This window comes from Melospiza melodia, chromosome 1 (genome assembly GCF_035770615.1).
Source record: "Melospiza melodia melodia isolate bMelMel2 chromosome 1, bMelMel2.pri, whole genome shotgun sequence".
Lineage (NCBI taxonomy): Eukaryota > Metazoa > Chordata > Aves > Passeriformes > Passerellidae > Melospiza > Melospiza melodia.
Window position 1 is genome coordinate 5,735,336 of NC_086194.1, and position 21,845 is coordinate 5,757,180.

A 21,845-nucleotide genomic window follows, 5' to 3' on the forward strand; every position below is an offset into this window, starting at 1 on the left:
ATGGATCCCTTGTTTTGGCCATCAGAAGCTAACAGATTTCGACGATTCACCCCTGAGTCCTTGGCAGCAATCGAGGAAAGGATTGCCAACAAAAAAAAGGAGCAAGTCAAAGTTAAAGAGAAGACTAAGGAGACTAAAGAACAAGGAGTTGAAGAAGATAAACTTACTCCTCAGCTTGACCTGAAAATCTGCAAAACGTTGCCATCTCTGTATGGGGACATTCCTGCAGAGCTGGTTGGGGAACCCCTGGAGGATTTTGATCCATACTACAGTGATCACAAGGTTAAAACTTCCCAAAACTTTTTTTTTTTTTTTTAATTTTTATTTTTTCCTGCTGAGCTCTTAAGTGATAGTAAAAGCTCTGTTCAGGAGGTGCTGGGATTTGGTTGCTCTGTTGACAGAGCTTTGAACATTACTGACAGCTTTTGGGGGAGAGTTGTAAGGTATGCTCTGCATTATGGAATGAAGAGGTATTTTAAATTCCAGTCAAGAATCAAAATTAATTATGAAAACATGATATGTGAATGGTGCACTTTAATAGTAAATATGTTCTGGGCTTAGTGATGCTTTGTTTTCCAGAGCAGTTTCTCTGATGCCTGTGGGGCTGAGCTCCCTGTTGTGTAAACAGTGCCTGCCCAACAGTCAGTCACACTGGAATTGCAGATGCTTTCACTGAATTACAAATACTATACAAATTAAGAGAGGCACATTTAAGATATTTCCATTACTTCGTGTAGCAAACCTATATACTTTCATCAAATTAATTTTCTGTCTTAAATTAATTTTCTGTAACTTTGTCTCACTGACTTTGTTTGTTGTTCCATCTTTATATTGCACATACTCCATGCTATTCCAAAGTGGTTGGTGATGCTGACTATAGCAGTGTATAAAGTAGATAGTCTAGGAATCCCTTCTAAATTAAATACTTAAATTAAATTATTACTACTATCAAAGAAGACTTGCTATGAACAGCAGAAGGTTTCATCCAGTCCTAGCTGCTGTTTTAATGTATGCCAACAAGTTATTGGAGTGTAATAATTTTATCAGAGAACATGCTTTAGACTTTGATCTTCCAGATACCTTTTTCTTAAAGTAATCAAAGTGATACTATTGATGAAGAAGAACTAAGGTTGATTGAGCTGAAGAAATTTATATTAAAGTTAGGAAACTGTTTTTCATTCAAGAGATTTCATTTTTACTATATGACAAATGTGCTGAGCTGCATGGACCTTAAGGTAGCTTAGAATGAATTTACAGTGTTATGCGACAATCTAGAGATATTTCAAAATTAAAAATTTGCTTTGACTGTCCAGGATTTTGGCAGTGCTACACAATCTACATCTTGTAAATAATCTCTTGTAGCCTGTAACACTGTCTACGAGTAAGGTATTAAGACTATTGTTACAGTCCCAGAGTAGTAATTTAATTACTTTGACCAAATGAATATGATTACTTGCTCTTCATATTCATTCCCATTATGGTTTCTTCCTCTCAGGCAATAATGAACTTCAACAGAGCTGCTTTTCTCCAAAATCTGAATAATCAGGTCACAGCTCCAAGTTAGAATAAAGGAAAGCTGTGCTCCTAACTGCAGTTAGATATAGCTCTAGATGCAGACTTGAAAAACTCAACAAGTAATTTTGGCACAAATTTTTAATTAATTCAAATGTTTCATGTACTATGAATCTTTTTTGTTTTTTTAATAGACTTTTATGGTGTTAAATAAAAGGAGGACCATTTTCCGATTTTCTGCCACACCTGCCTTGTTTATATTTGGTCCTTTTAATCCAGTCAGAAAAAAGGCAATTAAAATTCTGATCCATTCATATCCTTTCATTGGTTTCCATGATTTAAATATGAAAATATTCTGTGCCATTTTCTGTCATTCTGTTCCTCTGTTTCTGCTTTTTCTGCTTTTATTTGGAATTATTAACTAGTGGAAGTAAGTCTTTTTAGGTGAACATATCTGAACATGTCAAACATGTTATGTCCCACTACTGTCCTAACTTCTAAAACCATCTCCACATGCAGAGAATTCATTTTTATATTTAAAACATGAATTTTACCCAGCTGAGAAGATTTGATCTTGGTGGGAGGTTCTTGAGATGGTCCTGTGCAAGGATAGGAATTGGATTTTGGTGATCCTTGTGGGTCCTCTCCAACTCAGGATAATTTGTGATAAGTTTTTTTGGAAAACACGTGAAAAATTCTGAGCATATTCAAATGAAAAGTTATCTTATGAATGCTTGTGTGGTGTTTGTGTGTGGAAATCAGCAACTTGCATGAACCTCATTTTGTATAATATAGAGGTTTTTTCCTTGACTTACTATTCACAGTTTTTCTTGGCATTATTACATTTACTGTGTTACTCAATTGTATGACTATGACTATCCCTCACCTTGTAGAAACCAACTGGACTGAGTAAGTACCTCAGTGGCTATGTGCTCACTATTTTTTCCAAGGATACTAATATGCAGGACTAAAAATTTAAATAATGTGGTGGTCTAATTCTGGGGCTTGAAAATTCTTGGATAGACCCCTGAGGAAGGCTGAGGATTGTTATTATATCACCTAGTCTTTTGTGGAGATTCAGTGCCTTTTCTTAGAGGTTCTCACCATATGCCCTTTTTTCTGCCTTGCCTAATTTTGCCATCTGGAGTAACAGAGGAGGTTGGCCTATTTTTCCTTTTGAGGATTAAATCTTTCTGAGAGACTGGGCAGCAGGATTTTAACTTAATATCTTTCATTCTACAACAATAACCTGAATGCCTGTTGTAGTTGTCTCATGCAAAAGCTATAAAGGAATAAATATTCATTCTGTTCTTTCCTCTGTTTCCTGGTGACTCTCCTAAGTCAGTTGTTCCCACTAGGAAGCCACTTGTTTGTAATGTCTTTCTTCCTTTGGTACTTGTGCACTGTATCCAGTGTAACTTGAGTTCATATTCCAGAATTAAATCTGGAAAATGTGCCTGGAGCCTCAGAAGTTCTGTAATTTTAATTCCTTTTATTTTGGGGTAAGCATGGTGAGAACTTAATTTTCTGTAGGATTTCTTTCAGTTGTAGTGTATTTGTCAGAATAAATATATAAAATGTGCAAACTTGACAGGCTGAAATACATCTTTGTTGTTATTGTTCTGCCAGAAGGGTAAGACTTTGAACTTTCCCAGCCTGCTTTAGAACTTAAACACAGTCTTGAAAATGTTCCTTAAGGAAATGTGAGCTATCTTTCATCCAGAAATAGCATCATATGCTTATGTGAATGTTTGTGTTTGTAGATTTATATGGAAAATTTACTAAAATTCAGGAAGACATCTTGTCCCCATGATGCTTCTGAAAGTAATGCAACCTGTCCCATTTTGCTTCACATTTTCTACCTTTATCTCCATGCAGGGACTAAATCAGAGAAAACATAGAAATGTGCCTGAATGTGTATCAGTCTCATTGATATTTTTGTTTCTGTAACTTTAATATACACTTTCCTTCTCAGACATGTTTTCACTGCTGTCTATACCACTGAAATATTGATTAAAGTAGTAGCAAGAGGATTTGTTTGGAATGAATTTACTTTTCTTCGAGATCCATGGAACTGCTTGGATTTTTCTATTATTATTGTAATGTAAGTAAAACTCAGTTTTTCTTTTACACTCAGGGGACAAATAAGAGAAAATAACATTTGGCGTTGCTGAAATTCCTTACAGTTGTTGGCATCCTCACTGCTAAACTGTACTTGAATAACATTTTGCATGCCTGCAATGAGAAAAATAGACTTTAAACTAAGACCTAAATGAAAAGCTCATCTTAGAACTGTGTGATTGTTCTCAATTTAGTCTTTATTTGAATTTTTTCAAGAGGTAATTGCATAAACAGCCCAAACCAAGCCTGCCCCTTTATGTTGTCTTAGCTGTGCTCGGGATCAGATGAAACTCATTTGAGAAGGGTCCAAAATGGGGCACAAGGTGTTGAATGACTTGGTGGTAAATAACTGGCGAAATCTCAGTGTCAAATGATGCTCAAGGAAGAACACACCTTGCTTTACATACAAATTTATGGGCTCTGGAATAGCCTCCACTTGCTTGGAAGATGATGTTGGAGTTTAAACAGACAGCTTTGTGAAAGCACCACTGCAGCATCCAGGCATGGTCAGAGAAGGAGGTAGAAAATGAAGACATCAGGAGTAAGGACTAAAGAAGAAGAGCACACATTATTTCTCTGTGTAGACTTTGTTTTAATTCAGGACTTTGTATAGTTTTGCTCCTCTCATGTCAAAAGATGTCAGAATTAAAAAAGCTGCAGTGAATATGTATATCTGCAATTCCACATACCAAAAAACTACATAGAGTAAAACTCACATGAAAAGACAATTGCAGAGCAGGAACACAGCTGAAGTGTACAGCACAGAGACAAAAAGAGAATAAATAATATTTTTCTTTCTACAATGAGAGCTAAAGGCACCAAATGAAGTTTTCAGGTGGCAGAATAATAAAGAAGGGAGTAGTTTGTAGCACTACAGGTAGGTTTTTCCTCATTTGTAAGTAATAGATGATATGTACCCATGTGTCATCACACACATCAATATTTATGTGAACTATTATTCTTATGGGTAATAATGAATTCCTAAGGAGCTTGAACACTGTTGATCATCAGCATCTATCACTAGATAGTTACTCATAGTTGCAATTATTACAAGACAGTCCAACAGGTGCATAAAAAATTTAATTTATGGTCCTTTTTCCCTACCTGCATCCCTAATTAATTAATGTTCAATTTTACAGTATAGTACCTCCACCTGTTTTTTTTCCATGACTTATAGAACAACAAAGAAAACTATTTAGAAATGAGCTCACCTGCTAACTCAAGTGTAAATATTGCTTAGGGTACTTGATAATTATTCAGTCTTAATTATTCAAGACTAGGCAAAGCCAATGTGCTCTGATCTGCTGCTGACAAAGTCATGCTTTGAGGGGGAGGTTGCCTTTTCAACCATTTTTGTCTCAGATTTTTTTATTGAGATTTTATTTTTTAAGGAATTCTGTTACCAGTTATGAGCTTGTCATGAGATGAGTCACAATTCATATCCTATCTGACATAAAGAAGTCTTAGAAAATTTGGGCTAACATGTTAAAGGGCTGTATAGACTATGCAATGCTTTAAAATACTGATTTGATGAAATTTTCTAATTGTTGAAATGTTAAAATTGAAACAAGTTGCAATACTCAAGTTCTCACTGACCGTTTAAGGTTAGAGAGCCCCATGTGGTACAGAATAAACACATTATAAATCTACTGTTGCTCAACTTCCTTCTGTTGTGTGTATTTTGTTTTGAGATAGCTTCAACATGTATTTTGATGAGAGAAGTCTAAGAGTGTGGTTATGACATTGGCAGTTTTATATTTATTTGACATTTTGATGGATAAATCTTCCAAAGTTACAGCATCCAAATCCACCCAAAGTAGGAACCTACTGTATTTCTTTTCAGAGGCACTGCTCCAAAGCCCCACTACTTTAATCCATGCCTAGAAATGGACTTAGATTCCTAATTTTAGGCATGTATCTTAGGATGTATTTTATGCAGTGAATTCATTACTGCCTGCTCCATAAGAAAATGCTTTGAAAAGCTCCATCTTGGTCATTCACTTGAGTGTGGGTTAATTTTGCAGGTACCTGGCTGCATCTCATAGTGTTGGCAATGTTTCAGTTCTTCGAACTTTCAGAGTACTGAGGACTTTGAAAGCTATTTCAGTAATACCAGGTAAGGAACAACACACCTCACTGATTTTCTCTCTGCTTCACCAGAAGGCAAATTCTAATTCCACTCCTGTTTTTATCTTCCAGTTCTCTGGTCACTTTTTGTGACCCCAAGGTGTGACTGTTTTGCATCCTCAGCAGCATCCAAACAATTTTTTAAATCATTTTTCCTTCAAATGACAAAGGAAAATTTATATTCTGCATTATTATTTTATTATTTTTTAATCCCATTACTGATGTACATTTATATTTAGCCCAGTGCCTTTGTCTCTGATTTGTCTTCCTGGAGCAACCCACTGTATGTAATATGTTTTCTTAACATAATATACCTAAACCACCATATTTCTGATTTCATTTTCTTCCTCATTAGCTAATCCTTGTCTGGTTTATTTCCCAGAATGTTGATTTTACATTTTGAGAAACTTTAATTTGTTTCCTTACTGACCACAGCCACTCTCTAGATTGTATGTAATACTTTGGACAGTGTGTTGTATATGCCATCCAGAATTCAATATTTTTTGTAAGTTGTGTCCTTAATTAGGGCACCAAAGAATGACTTCAGAGTCCAACTGAAAAAATTGGCTTGAAAATCTATAAATTACAGTATATCTCATGGTCATAATATATATTAACTTTATCATTTCCATGTAATTGTAAATATATTTTGATTTTTTATGAAATTATAGCATTAATGAAGCATTGAAGGTGTTTAATTTTAGTGCAAAAGCCACACATCAATACTTTGTCTTTAACAAACCTGCATCTGTCATGACTTGTCATATAGGAGCATCATTACATTCCTTTTCTGACATTCTCTGTTATTGGATCTTATTTTCCTAGGTCTGAAAGTCATTGTAAATTCACTTGTTGAGTCTGTTAGGAAGCTCTTGGATGTGCTGATCCTGACTGTATTTTGCTTGAGTATATTTGCACTAATAGGCCTTCAGCTCTTCATGGGCAATTTAAAATCCAAATGTATCCTCGATAAAAATCGGTACAATGACTCATTATGCAAGGAGGCCAAGATATATGTACCAAATGATGCAGGTAAATGTTTTTCTTTTCTCTCTTTACATAATCTGTGTATCTTCCTATGTATGTATTGATTTTTCACAGACATGTTAATGTATAGTTGAATGTACTTCTGCCAAGAAGGTTTGTCCTTCCATTTGCACAAGTAGTAATATGAAGTCTCTAGGACAACTGAATATGAGATTAGTGAATCTTGGATTTGGAGAAAGATCAGCAATCTGTGGGATGGAGGGACTGAGTTTTCTATAAGCATTTTCTTCATTATCTGTGCATTGCACAGGGATATTAATTTTAGGGTTACTGCACAGAGAATGATTTTTTCCATCACTTACTCTGTAATTAATGGATTTTATTTACTTTACATAGAGATTCTTATTTTTGCCAAAGATCAAATAGAATTTTACATTGTTAGTTGTGCAGCAAATTGTTACTGTTTATTTTAAATTGCCAGAGAGACAGATCTGCTGAGAATCAGTCCTGTTGGGAAAGGATCTTTCACAGAGGTTTGATCCATCAGAGTGTTTATAAAGTGTAGTGATATTTGGTTTACTGTCAGAAAGCTGTAGAAACTGAAAACTTCTAATTTTATGATTCTTTAATTTTTTTTTTATATTAGAGCAATGCTTCAGATTGAAAGACACTTCTGAAATATTGCTGTGTGAGTACAGTGGAGGTAACAAGTAAGTGAACAAAGCACTTTTAGTACTTCCTTCATTTTTTCCCCCACATGAACTATGGTTTTATTTTTGGTCTAAAAGAATGGTGATGATTTTTCAGGAGAAAGAAATGGATCAACGGATGTGTTATTAAATTAAAAACCACATATTTCACACCAGAAAAAGGATGAAGAACAAGAATGCAGCCAATTTTATATGTACTTTGTTGCTAACTACTGGGAGTATAATGATAAGGTAGAATGATAAAAATGAGAAGGAGAACAGATCACTAAAGACTTTTAGATATTAATAAATTCTCCTCTCCTCATCTTAGTGAATTATTTAAAAATAAAGGCATTTCCATTTTTCCCCACTCTCTGTATTTGTTAGGACATATCCCACATCAATAAGAGTTTTTGTCTAGTCCCAAACTAAGGTTTCTGTCTAGTTTTCTTTACTAGATAAATGGTTTTCTGGGATGGTCAGATATGAATCAGCCCTTCTGGCAGGAATATTTTGGGGAATAATGAAACCTCTTTTCAGACAAACTGAACAAATCTTTATTTGTCGCCGTGTATTAGTTGCATTCAGATTCAACTGAATCTCCACATAAGTATTGTTTAATATTTCTTTTGTGGTTAGAAGTGGGTGTCCAGAGAACTACACCTGTGAGAAGATTGGGAAAAATCCTGACTTTGGTTATACAAGTTTTGACCACTTTGGCTGGGCCTTCCTCTCTGTGTTCCGGCTGATGACCCAGGACAACTGGGAGCGTCTGTACAGACAAGTGGGTACTGCTGGAATGACTTTAGATGTGCAAATCAGAGCTTTGTGTCCACTAGAAAAGTCTGTATTGGTTTTAACATTACTGACACCAAATTTCTTCTAAAATCAATGTAAGTATTAAGGAAATAGAGTCAAGTGACTGAGCCGTAGCACCTTGTGCAAGTGATGTTGGGTGGCAGCAACCCTGATGTGAATGCTCATAGTTTTGTTGGAGAACACTCTCAGGTGGTTAAGAGCTATGTAAAAGTTAAATATTTGTGTGTAACCACCAAAGGACTGAGATATGGAGCAGATCCAGCCAGAGAGCTCCCTGCTACTGCAGGGAATGTGAGGATTTGTCACGTCCTCTGTTCGTCTTCCTTTGAAATGCTGACTCCTCACCAAACCTTTTGGCTCAACGTACACACTTTCATTTTTGACAACATGGTACTAAAAAATTGGGGACTTTATATTTTGATTCTGAGAGTTGAATGTAACTTTTCAATTCTGTGTTTTTTTGAAAAAATGATGTAAAAATACCTGTAGAGAACTTCCTGGATCCCTTATATCTATACAGTACCTTTGCCACACAGGAACAATACTCTCTGCCTTATTCTGTACCTTTCATATTGCACCATTTTAAATCTTTTTTCCATCAGCCTTTATTAGCTGTGACTTTTTAAAATGGATGCAACATCTTTTGCCCTTTGAAGATCATGTTACTTTTAGTTTTTAATGTCTCGGAGCTTAATTTTGAACCATCTCCTCTGCTACCATTAAAAAAAATATAAGATAATCAGTCTAAATGTTGCCTCTGATTCTGCAATTAAAACATCTTTCATGATTGTATAGATAATCCTAGCTTTCATCTTTATTACTGAGTTTCATTAATGTCTTCTACAGTCACCTGTTTATGTCTTTACAGATGAATTTGTCTTCTCATAGCTTAAACTCTGTTGATCATTTGCCTGATTTGCTGGAAGATATTTGATTTCATTTTAATTTGTTAATTCTTTTCTGCAGTATGTGACATTTTTATGTATGACTTAGACCAGAAGCAGATCCTAATGTTTTTCATTGAAAACACTGTAATATATTAACCTTTTCTATTGCATAGAAAAAGAAATTGTTTACATTTATTTTGAAATTGCTTTGTAAATATTAGCCTGTTTGGAATTTATTACCACCTTTCCCTTTTCCTCACAGACCATCCGTACCTCTGGAGTGTCCTGCATCTTTTTTTTTATGGCAGTCATCTTCTTTTGCTCATTTTATCTCTTCAATCTGATCCTGGCTGTGGTAACCATGGCATATGAAGAGGAAAACAGAGCAACACGTGCTGAAACAGAGGCAAAAGAAAAAATGCTTCAGGATGCCAGACAAATTATAGAGAAGGAACAGGTTTGTAAATGATCATATATGATCTGTAGTTCCTTTTGTTTTTTTCTGTTTGTGAATTAGGGAAATGATGTTTTGAATTAAACATGGGCTTCTTAAAATACTTTCTGACACTCCATTTCTCTTTATGTCTTTATAAATGTATGTATGCATGTACATATATGTTATACACAACCCCATCATAGATCCAAGTTAAAATATACTAAGTTTTAGGATTTGCAGACCTGACATTGTACAGAAATGGCTTTCTGGCAAGAAAGTAATTTTTATGACATTCCATGAATGCTGCACTCCATAGTTTGTCCTGTTGTTGTACAGTACCATTATTGCTGTGCCCAAAAATCCCTTTCTCTGGGTATCCCTTCCTGATATTACTGCAGGAAGGAAGCATGAGTGGATACATTTTATCTTCTACCTTAAAAAAAAGATATCCCTGATCTTCTGCTAGCAGTTGGTAAAGTCAGACTTGTAAGAGGACAAGCAAATATTCTCTAGCAACTATCAAATTTCATCACTGAAGTGTTAGGCATCACCATTTTACCAAAATAGTTCAAAAAGTTTCCAGAAGTTCCTCCTCTACAGTTGTTGACAGCTCTGTAATATTTCTGTGTCTGATATTCCACCTTGACAGGCTTTGCTTAGGCTTTTCTTCCTTCTGTTTTTCTTTTTCCTTCTTTCTATTTTTCTTTCAACAGGATTAGGATTTAGGAAAATTTAACATTTTAGGATTTAGTTTGAGCCCTTAGTCTTCTGCTGTCTTGGACTCAAGGTCCTTTTCAAATCAAGAAAAGGAAAGTGAAAGGCTAAGCCCTCAGATACAAAATACAATATTTAAAGTGACAAGGGCAGACTTTAATTAGAGTAGCTCACAGGTAACCCTGCTTTGTCTTTCAGAATTGTGAATAGCATTTTGTACTCCTGCCTTTTGATGGCAGTTTAACATTTGAAACCTAGGAATTGTCAGTGCAAATAATTCAGATATCATAATAAGTACATGTATATGATCCTAGTCCATGCATTGCTATTTGCCTTGAATTAACAGACAAATGTTCTGCTTTTCTTGTTACAGATGTTGGCTGTGGAAGAAAGCAGTAAGGCCTTGCATACTGCATCTGAAATGCCACTTGCTGACTTGAAAAATTCAGAAGGAAAAGAGAGTAATAAAGAAACACCTACTTCAAGACAAAACTTAATTTCAGATGACCAGGAAAATGAGGAGCAAATATTTCGTTCACAGCCTGATCGCTGCCACAAGAAGCTTGTAAGTATTTGAAGCAGAAAATGCATTCACTAGATTTGCATGTGATATGAAAATTCAAGGATGAGATTTTGGGAGCAGAGGGAGCCAGCATTACCTGCACCTGAGAGGGAAGTTGGAAGTGGCTGTCACTTGTGGCACATCATAGACCTGTGCTCTGTCAACATCTCTGTTTGTGCTGCAGAAATAAATGTATAAAATTCCTAAATTTAAGAGTTTTCATAAAGATCTAACTATTTTTTTCAATTTTATTTTTAAAATTATGATTCTTTTCTACAGACAGCTCATTCTCTGACCTAAATATTTAGGATAGGGTTTAGTTCAGGATGAAGATTTCTGATCTTTGGGGTGTGATTCACTTGCTGACTTTAAGCATCTGGTGCCAGTTTAGATGCTCTTGCATATGGTGCATGTTCTAGATATCCTTATTATCTGTGGCACATCTTCCAGCACTTTGTGGGTATCTCATAAACCTTACAGCATCTCAAATGTTGCTAAATCTCTACATTTAGGCAACTAGATTCTGTCCAGGGTTTGAATTTTTGGATTTTTGGGGTTTTTAAGGTTTCTACATGTGTTCTAGGTTCTAAACTCCCAGAGTCAAGTGGAGATATAATTTTTCAGGTCACAAACTGATACCTAGTGACATTAGACCTTTTCTAGTGTCTTACTTGGCTTTCACCTCCTCTGTGGAAGGGCACAGATGTTGTGTGCCATGCCTGCTGCTGTGGATATCTCAACTACCAAATGTCTCAATAGTCCATCTCAAATGGCTTCAGAAACATTTATTTATGTGAATCAAACTTATCAGAAACATATGTGTCCCATATACTGGGATTTTAAATGCATTGCACAGAGGATAAATTAAGCATGGATATCTGAAACATTAGGCCAAATCCCACACATATTGTTTCACATCTTGTTTACAGCAGTGATTCCTGGCTCCTCTGCTGACCACTCATATTTAAGCCCATTAAGAAACTTCTATTAAGACTCATTATTCTTTCTTTGCTTAATTTTGGACATTTTTTTCCCACAGTACCTTTGCCACTGACAAAATACTGTATCTTCTAGAAGACCATCCCAACTTTATTCTTTCTCTGTTTCTGTCAACATCTTCATTTAGATACCTTTATTTAGATATTTTAATCTTGAGCTGTATCTTTCAAAATAGTTCTCAGGTAATTATCCATATTGCTTAACTCTTTTCAACAATATCTAAAAAGAAATCTTCTAATGCCCTTATACTGGTTTCATCCTGTGACAGATTCTCTTTTGCTTCTGAGAGAACATCAGAATTGTTCCACCCATCGCACTGAAAATTTTCCCATAGCAGAACTAAGAAATAATGGTTTGTTTGAAAAGTATTCTTGAAGGGGAGTCTTTCTCAGACATATAATCCCAGCTAAAATTGATTAAATTCTCATTCTGACAGTCATCATGGTCAGAATTTCTTCTAAATTCAATAATCCCAGCCATAATAAATTCTATATTTGAGCTGAAGGAATCCAAATCACCCACTTGGCAGCCACCTGTCATCTCCTTTAGTAAAGCATTTGCTTCTTGTAATGTCAATAATGTTTCCTCTGCTGTGTTAAGAATATAATTCAATTTTGTGACCTAGTTTGGTTCTGCTGTACTTAAAGGAAATGCTGTGTCACAGCCCATGGTAGTGTTTTATTGTACCTATTTAGAAAAAAAATATTTCATAATAGGTGTCATATCTTCTGTAAATATAAAAATCATTTTTATGGCTGTTTATTTCTATTTAACTTAAGTCTTCTAAGTCTGTGGCTGTGCTGCAGGAGATGTATGAGAGGAGATAAATTTGGATTATTTGCTAGACCTTACTTCTGCAAGGCTGCAAAGTCTGCACAGATGGATGCCAAATGTAATCTGGATTTTTATATCTCAGAAATAACATCTTCAGACTTTTCCAATGTCCCTTCCCTTCTTTATGTCCACGGAATGACAAAGTTCTGAAGATCTCTAGGAAAACCTAAAGCATGATCCAAGCACTCCAGTGAGCTTCTCCAATGCAGATTTTAACCTTTAATCAAATAATAATAATCTGCAACAAACATGGCAGTTTATTCCATGTTATGACAACTACTGGTAGTACAAGCTCTGCTGTTTGAGGACTCCTCAAACAATGTCCTCTCTACTTGCATCACAATAAGAAGCTAAAGATGCTAAAAATCACATTGGGTAGAAGCTTTTTGGTAGGACAGAATGAGTTTATAAACATTATTTCTCTAATGTACATCCCTATTTTAAATCCCAATTTGTCAGAGGACTTCTCATGCCCAATTATTTCCTTCAGCTAAAGATCAATGAGCAGCAGTAACCAGTTCAGTGTGGGTGAATGTCCTTGTCCTTTCCAAAACCACAACTCTGAGGTTCCTTAACAGCTGTGAATTTCAACAAGAAGACTGAGAACTTTAGTCAGGCTGACACACAAATTATTCTGGGTTTCTGTTTTCTGAGACATGAAATCTTAGAGAAAAGAATGAAGGGTGACTTGCACTGGCCATGATTGCAAGAGTCTTTGGAGCCTTTTAGATTGGAAAGAAATAACAGAGGGGAAAATGAGCATTTTAGCACTGTACTATCAATTCATTTTATAGATTTGTTCTCTGATAGCTCTATCAGCTAAGTTTTGCTTAGATTTTCATTAAAATATCAGAGTGAAAAAAGAAATAATTGTTATTAAACTTTTAAGGCCGAGGATATCAGTCTCATTCCCTGAATAACAGTTTTATGGAATAAGTTTATAAAAATCATAATATCATAGGAGTTTGAGGTAACATTATGATATATTCTTATGCATTTATCCTTCCCAAAGAAGAAAATTATGCAAATGCAGTTGTGCTGAGAGAGAATTCTAAAATACAGTGCATTGTGATGTGGTCAGTCTGTCCACTCCCTGGCTGTCAGGTTCCTTGTCATCTGGTAGTTCTAATGAAAACAAAAGTAGTCCCATTCCTGGTTTTAGGCAGTTCAATATTATTTACATCTTGATATGCTTAATAGGGCTAAAAATCCCAATAATTTCTATTAACTATGTGACTATTTTTCATATTAATACATGATTGTTTATTAATAATCAGTAGTTCATAGTTAAATAGCAAATAGTTTATTCAAACTGATGGTCAGTGTTCTTTCTGTCTGTTGTTTTTATTATTCACTGGAAAAGACAGATTGATTATCTTCCCTTGCCCTCTGTTAAAGTTTCTGTCATTCTTTTATAATGGAAACATAACTGCTAATTAAATATCTTCAGAAAGAAAAAAATTCTTGAAATATTGTGCTGCTTTTGATGACATGTTCTTTGTCTTCAAACATCTGTTGGTTTTTTTTACATTCTTTCAGCAAGTAAAAGCTTTGCTATAATGTATATTTGAAAAGGTATATTTATGTCCTGCTGGATATAATTTTTGTATTGCAAGTATTGTAATATTTGTATTGTAATTATTACATCTTCATGTTCCCCTGAAATATTTGTATTGCAATTATTACATCTTCATCTTCTGCTGTCTTTCTGACCAAAGAGGCAGATCCTGCTGGACTATGAGGTCTCAATGGATGCTATCAATGATCCTGTCCGAAGACAGAGGTTAATGAGTGCAGCCACAATTCTTACAGATAATTCAAGTAAGTCATTATTTCCTCTTTTTCCTGTGGTGATGGTGTAATTTGACCTGAGAGATCAAACTGTCACAAACACCATTCTTTTTAAAGCCACTAGGGGAAATTATGCTGCCAAATGTAAATTTCAGTAAAAGAAATGTTCTCATATCTCCTGTAACTCGCAATTACCAAGGGTAAATTTTGCCTCACCTTTATTACTCTGTGATTAGTTTGTGCAGAATGAGCAAAACAATTTTTTTCTATGATATCATTCTGCTCATGTGAGATTGACTTTTCAATCCTTTTAATGAATTATTGTCTTTTTCTTCTATCTGTGATATTCTACAAAGGATTATTCATATGTCACTTTCCCTCTTTCTCTGACAGAGTCAAAACTGAACTGTCCTACATTTTGGAAAAATTTCCCTCAAAAGTATCTAATTTGGAATTGTTGTCCATTCTGGAGAGCAGTCAAAGAGAAGATGAAATTGGTAATTTTTAATCCATTTGCTGATCTCTTCATCGTGGTTTGCATTATCTTGAATACCTTGTTCCTGGCTATGGAGCACCCTGGCATGGAAGGAGTAAACCAACGATTGATGATTTCTCTGAGTGACAAGGTAAGTTAAGTCTGTATTAGATGAAAAATTCAGTTATAACCCTGTATTCATACTGGGACACTCCCATGAAGAGACAGACTTGTTCAGTGACTTTTTTTCTGAAATTCATTTTTGTCTTTCCAGATCTTCACCCTAATTTTTACTGCAGAAATGATCTTGAAAATCATTGCTCTAGATCCTTACTACTATTTCCAGGAAAAGTGGAATGTTTTTGATAGCTTGGTTGTTTTGATTGGCCTAGCAAGCTTTGGAACAAAACTGTCACCTTTCAGGCTGGTAATTATTTATTTTAAAAAAATTATTTTTTTAAAAGTACATGTGTTGTATAGTGAAATACCCTCATATTATTTTACTGATGAATATGTTAAATCTGTTTATTGGTAAAAAAACATGAGCTTTTAATTGGAGTGATTTTAATTGCATCAAAACAATTAAAAGGCTTTCTTTGGGGAAAAAGTAGTGATATTACTGCAGTAAAGACATCATGGTTAATGAGGGGTCTGGCTTTCTTGTGTGCTGTGCTGTCTGGGCTGTTTTAACTTTATTTTCCCGTGTTTTATTTACAGCTCAGGATCTTCAAATTGGCAAAGTCCTGGCCAGCCTTAAACACTCTTATGAAAATAATTCTACACTCATTTGGTGCACTAAGTAACCTCACTCTGGTTTTGGCAATCACTGTATTTATTTTTGCTATAGTAGGAATTCAGATTTTGAGTAGTGATTATAGCAAAAATGCCTGTAAAATAAGCTCCAATTGCAAATTACGCTGGCATATGATGGATTTTAGTCATTCAGTCCTCATTATATTCCGAATATTATGTGGAGAATGGATTGAAACTATGTGGGAATGCATGGAAGTGGCTGGAAAAAGGAAATGTGTCACCATTTTCTTGCTTGTCCTGGTGCTAGGAAACCTGGTGGTGAGTTTCAAGTCCATTTTCAGTCCCTACTGAATGCATCCAGTTACTTTTTTCTTTGGAGGAAAACTTAACTCTTTGAAAAGTATTCACTTTATTTTCTTTTCTGCGTGCCACTTGACATGGTTTTGTTCTGTCTCTTTTTTTCCTTTTCCCTTTTCTTTCTCTTTCTCACACAAGACATAGAAGCAAAATAAAATTATTCCTTCTAGCCACAGTATAGAAGTGCAGAGCTTATCATAATTTGGTGTCAGATGTCTTCATCTTTTGTGTTGATGGAACCAAATCACCAACCTGAGTTCTTTTGATGAGTTCTGATCTCATTGAGTTCTTTTAATGCTTAACACATTGCCCCTATGTTATCAAAAGTTTACAGAAACCAGATTTTTGGGTTTTTACTAGATTTATTGTAAATTTACTGGCAGAGAAAATCTTTTTCATCTGCTTGGTTTGTTGGTCTATATCAGATCCTTTTTGATGGTGATGTAATTAAAATTCATCTTTGCATTCTATTTTACTACAACTGCCTCCTCATACACTATGTACATCAAAGCATGTGAAAATATATTTGATATACCCAAACTCTCACTTTCCTCCTTTTTTCTGCTGCCAGTCCTTCAAGAAGGAGCCATATCATGCTATTTCAATATTCTAGAGTAATAGTAAATAATTTCATTATTTATTAGGGGTTAATGAAAGCAAGTTTGAAGTGTCTCTTCTGTTAGCAATTGTGTCTCCAACTTACTTTATTTTAAGGTGCTCAACCTGTTCATTGCTTTGCTGCTGAGTTCATTCAACATTGATGGCCCAGAGGCACAAGAGGAGCCTGGAGAAGGGACTAAATATCAGATTGCCATTGCACAGATTCACAAGACCCTGAAGGCTGTGAAGGACAGAATTTGGGATCACTGCTGCAGGAGAATGAGGGGAAGCCTCAGAAGAGCAAACAAAAAGAAGACTTTGGCAGAAGTTTCTGGGAAGGGCATAGAGGTTACTAATTGTCCCATGACAGATGTCAGGAAATACATAGACCACAGCTCCTTTGATATAGAGTGTGGCCATATGGAAGAGAGTTCCTCACTAGCAAGGAAATATGAAGAAATTTTGAGCAGCCCCAGTACCTGTGTTCCCATTACAGAAGCAGAGGCTTACCCCAAGGAAGGTGATGATGGGCACATTTTGCACACAGCTGTAGAATACAGGAAACAGGTAAGGAATATTGGTATTTGAAAAATTGTTGTGACTTGCTATTGTATTTGCAGGGAATGCCCCAACGAAGGAAGGAATGATGAATCTGACTCCATGTTCTCAGAAGGCTAATTTATTATTTTATAATACTATGTTATATTAAAGAATACTATACAAAACTATACTAAAGAATACAGAAAGGATATTTACAGAAGGCTAAAAAGATAAAAATGAAAACTCCCGACACAGCTTGGCCCCAATTGGCCAGAGAGTCAAAACAACTCCCAGCAGAATCCAATGAAACAATCACTTGTGGGTAAACAATCTCCAAACACATTCCACATGAGCACAACACACGAGAAGTAAATGAGATAAGAATTGTTTTCCTTTTCTCTGAGGTTTCTCAGCTTCCCAGGAGAAAAATTCAGGGCGAAGAGATTTTATCAGAGAATGTGAATGCCACAACTTGCATCTGTAAATACAATCTCAAGGACTCAAGAGTAAATATTATCCTTTCAGTCATCTCTGCAATTTTACCTTCTTCTTCTAGTAAAAGGGCTACCAAATAGTCTTGGTCATTCAGTGATATGTTGAATATTCACTTTTTCATCATTCTCCTCAATGGCAGGTAAAATTCTGCTTCTGATTGTTTTGTTTCCATTTATTTCTGTAAATTTATAAACAAAGTTCAATCAAGACATTCTTTCTTTTTGTCTCCTTTGCCTTACACCTGGACTTTTGGAAGGCAGGCCTCTTGTGTTGATTATATGTTGCTTCTATGTTGCATGGAATCCAAAGGGAATGTAAACAAAAGCATCTACCTTAAAAAAAAATTCTTACTATTGTTTGGGTTATTTTTAATCACCTGCTCACCTCCATGGTACTTTTTACTCCCCTTTATTTCTATTGATTTTGTTGTGTTGGGCAGGATAAAGCTCAAGTCTTTCTGCATGTGAGTGAGACATTTTTACTTCCATGACAGCTGTGCAGAGGCAATACTGGAGACATTTCAGGTGTCTGTCACGTCCACACAGGAATGTCAAATATGGAACAGAAGATACAGGAACTCTCTTCACAGAATCAAAGAATTGTTAGGGTTGGATGGATCTTTTTTTTTTGATGGATTTGTATGGTAATATTAGGAAACATTATCAGTGCTGTCTCTTTGGACAAATTCTCAAAGAAGCAAAAATCACTGATCACCTTAGAATCATCTGTGGCTGTTTCAAATGTCTTGCCCATAAGCATTTGGTGTCAGAAATTCATTCCCTGCTGCAGTGGAATCTGGTATTTCTTGGAATTTGTAGTGTCAGAAGAACTGAGGTCTGATTCTGATCACTTAGATCTTCTGCCTATAACTGAAAGCATAAATTTTTTACAAGCATTTTAGGAAAAACTATTTAATTATTTGTAAAAAGAAAAACTTGCTAGTGAAAGGTTCTCTTCTTATTGGACCTACATGGTCCAATGAGAAGGCCCTTTCCAACCCAAACACCCAAATCATTCTTTGATTATATGAGTCTAAACTTCATGGATGTTTTACACTCTGTGAAAAAATTTTGCCTTTCAAGAATGACTGTCAGGAAAAAAATAAGTGGAAAATCAACTGATTTGCATCATTTCATGCAGGGAGACAAATTAAGAAGAAGAGAACAGTGGAGGAATTCAAACAGCTTCAATCAGAGTTCTGGGACTTCTGAAACGGCAAACGCTTCCACAGTAACACACCCAAAGAAAGATCAAAAAGAGGTAATTATAAATTTTATCATTTTGTATTAATATGTTGGGCCTTCTCCTCTTCAAGCCTTTTGAGACATAATTTGTATCTCTAAAGATGGACTGGCCTGAAGAAATCAGAATTTTCTCTACAACTGTAGCATAATAGAATATTTTCTAAACATTTCCCTTCCTTCAAGTCCACTGTGGATAGCTAAAAGAAACTAAGAAAGTTGTTAAAATAAAATGATGAAAACAAAAAGTAGGGATTGGCTATTTCTGTCCTATTATTTATAATTTATTTTGGTAGTTCAGCAACATAAAGATAATTTATACACTGCAAATTTCTTTTGGGGAGGGAGAGGAGATAATAATTTTAATTTATTTAAGGTTTGTTAACCTTATTAATGAAAAGCAAATAAATTCTTTTCTTAAATCCCTAAATTCTTTAATTCTTAAATTCTTCTCCATTGCAGAAATATCATTCTGTTCGCAGCTTTTCTGAAGCCAGCACTGTGGATCCAGTTGTGCTTCTGGAGATGTTTTCCCATACTAAAGACTCCCAGCTGCCCAAGGACTGCTGTGCAGAGAGTAGGAATCCTTTTTTTCTTTTTCTTTAATGCCAAATGAACCAGTGTACAAAAATATCCATTTAAAACATGTCCAGAATAGCAGAAACTGTTTGTCTGCTCATCCCAGGGTGGATATCTACCTTTGATCACCTGAAATTCTCCTTAGACTCTGTTGACTCTCATGGTTCAATCCTGCTGCCTTTACACATTAATGAAGAGTGTTTCTGCCACAGAGCAGTGAACAGAGTCCAGATGTCATGTCTCTGCAGTGCAATAAAGTGAAATAATTAGTAAAAATAATAATTTACTGACCTGCTAGTAAGGTAATATCTCTTTTCAAAATAAAAAGAAAGGGAAAAATGCAGAAAATAAACACATTTTTGGATAAAAGTAAAGGCTTCTTTTGTGCCCACAAACCTTGCTGCAGAAAGACACAAAAAGATGTTATTCTATATTTTTTAAGTTCTAGTTATCTTATAGTTATAATAAAAGTCTGTTATTCCATGTATGCATTGCTTTATTAAAAGAGATTATTTTGGCATAAAAATTTTTACTTTAGCTTCAGATAATTTCAATTACAGCATCACCTCATAGATAAAAGAGCACATTCTTCCTATAATATGTAAAAATCATTTTTTAAGACGTTTTATACTTTTTAAATCTGTATCTCAACATTTTCCATTGAGCCAATATGCTGTTGTGTCTCTTTTCAGGTTGTGTTGAGTGTTCCCCATGTTGTGTAGTGGATACCACCAAGTTTCCAGGCAGAACTTGGTGGAACTTTAGAAAAACCTGCTACAAAATCGTGAACCACAGCGGGTTTGAATATTTTATGGTTTTTATGATTGTGTTGAGCAGCGCAGCACTGGTAAATTTCATTTAATTTCTCCACTTTGGAATTAATTGTTATCCGTAAAGGAATAGTATTTAATTGATTTCTCCTACTCTGACATTCCTTTTCCCAAGGAGAGACAAGAGTGTAATAAATATAACCTGTAGAAGTTACAATGCTTTCCTCCACTTGGATAAGATATTTGAATAGACAGATTTAAATATATGGAATCATAGTTCTTCATTGATCATCATTTTTCACACTTTTGTGTTAATTAAAAAGCTAAACCAGAGTCTGATATTACTTGGGAAAGCTTGAAAAAAAATAATAGCCCTTCTAAATTTGTAAAGGAGACTAACTATTCAAAAAAAAATGTAGATTGAAAATCATCCAAACACTGTGATCAGAAGCCAAAAGTGAAGGTGGCTGTAAATTGGCAGATGAGGTAATGTTTCCTTGCTATTCTGATCATATCCATTTCTACTGAAAAATAAGGGAAGGATTATTTTATTTGAAATTATATTCACTGTCTACTGAGAGTAACTTGTTAAATAAATTATTATATAATGCAGAAGGAACATAACCAAATAGTCTGAATGTGATCTGTGTGGCAGATGTAGGAATTTCCAATTAAAGTCAGTTCTGTGTACATTAGATTGAGGTTGTTCCCTGAACTGTAGATTTGAACTGTCTGCTTTAAAATTCACCTGACAAAACCTCCAGGGGAACTTCCTGGTGTCTTGGTTTGAAAACACAGGTGTTTGGTAAAGAAGGCAGGAGCCTCCCTTGAAATGGAAAATGTAAACCCCTTCCCCCTGAATTATTATAATTTTGAAATTAAGGGGCTCTCAGGCAAAGATATGGGAGTAGGAACAACAGTTCTTTACTAGGAAAATTAAAATAAAAATGCAGTGATACAGAACAACCCTGCCAGAGTCAGAGCAGTCCCTGCCCCCTGTGTGTCAGGGGGTGTCCCAGCCCCATCCCAGGGGGGCTCAGCCCTCCTGCAGTGCCAGCTGTGGCTCTGCTGCAGCAGGGATCCTGCACAAGGGGGGAGTTTTCCTCTGCAGCTCCAGGGCTGCTGCAGATGGGCCTGGGCTCCCTCTGGCCATGCAGGGCAGCAGAAAGCTGCTCCTCTGGCAGTGCAGGGGGCAAAGGCTGCTGTGCTGTGCCAGGCCCAGATTGGATCCAGGGAGGAATGCTTGGCTCCTCCCCTGGGCGGAGCATCTCCCCATGGGATGCTGGGATTGGCTCAGCCCTGCAGGGACGCTCAGTGGCCATGGGCAGCAGAGATCTCCTGCAGGGAGGGTTGGCTGGGGGAGAGAGAAAGAAAAAACTGCCCATGAACAGAGATAACTGCCCCAGCTCTGACAGATGGTGATAGAATACAAATCCCCAGCCACATCTTCTAACCTAAGACACCTGGGATTCCAGTGAGGGCTCCTCTGTGTTCATGGGAAACCAAACTGAAGTAAGGAAGCAAACTGAGTTATTTTTAATGTCCTGTTGAACAAAA

At 35.8% G+C, this 21,845-nt stretch overlaps 1 protein-coding gene across 1 annotated transcript in view; it reads left to right on the top strand.

Moving 5' to 3' along the window:
- Positions 1 to 21,845, top strand: part of LOC134430227 (sodium channel protein type 5 subunit alpha-like) — a 32,635-nt gene continuing 10,790 nt past the window's right edge. The window contains exons 1-17 of the mRNA XM_063177835.1: positions 1 to 282; positions 1,707 to 1,825; positions 2,335 to 2,421; positions 3,488 to 3,616; positions 5,658 to 5,749; positions 6,586 to 6,798; positions 7,376 to 7,457; positions 8,076 to 8,220; positions 9,405 to 9,599; positions 10,666 to 10,857; positions 14,406 to 14,508; positions 14,872 to 15,104; positions 15,228 to 15,380; positions 15,671 to 16,024; positions 16,778 to 17,230; positions 19,402 to 19,516; positions 20,211 to 20,365. Coding sequence (XP_063033905.1) covers positions 1 to 282; positions 1,707 to 1,825; positions 2,335 to 2,421; positions 3,488 to 3,616; positions 5,658 to 5,749; positions 6,586 to 6,798; positions 7,376 to 7,457; positions 8,076 to 8,220; positions 9,405 to 9,599; positions 10,666 to 10,857; positions 14,406 to 14,508; positions 14,872 to 15,104; positions 15,228 to 15,380; positions 15,671 to 16,024; positions 16,778 to 17,230; positions 19,402 to 19,516; positions 20,211 to 20,365 — 3,102 coding nt within the window. The remainder of the gene's footprint in view (positions 283 to 1,706; positions 1,826 to 2,334; positions 2,422 to 3,487; positions 3,617 to 5,657; positions 5,750 to 6,585; positions 6,799 to 7,375; positions 7,458 to 8,075; positions 8,221 to 9,404; positions 9,600 to 10,665; positions 10,858 to 14,405; positions 14,509 to 14,871; positions 15,105 to 15,227; positions 15,381 to 15,670; positions 16,025 to 16,777; positions 17,231 to 19,401; positions 19,517 to 20,210; positions 20,366 to 21,845) is intronic.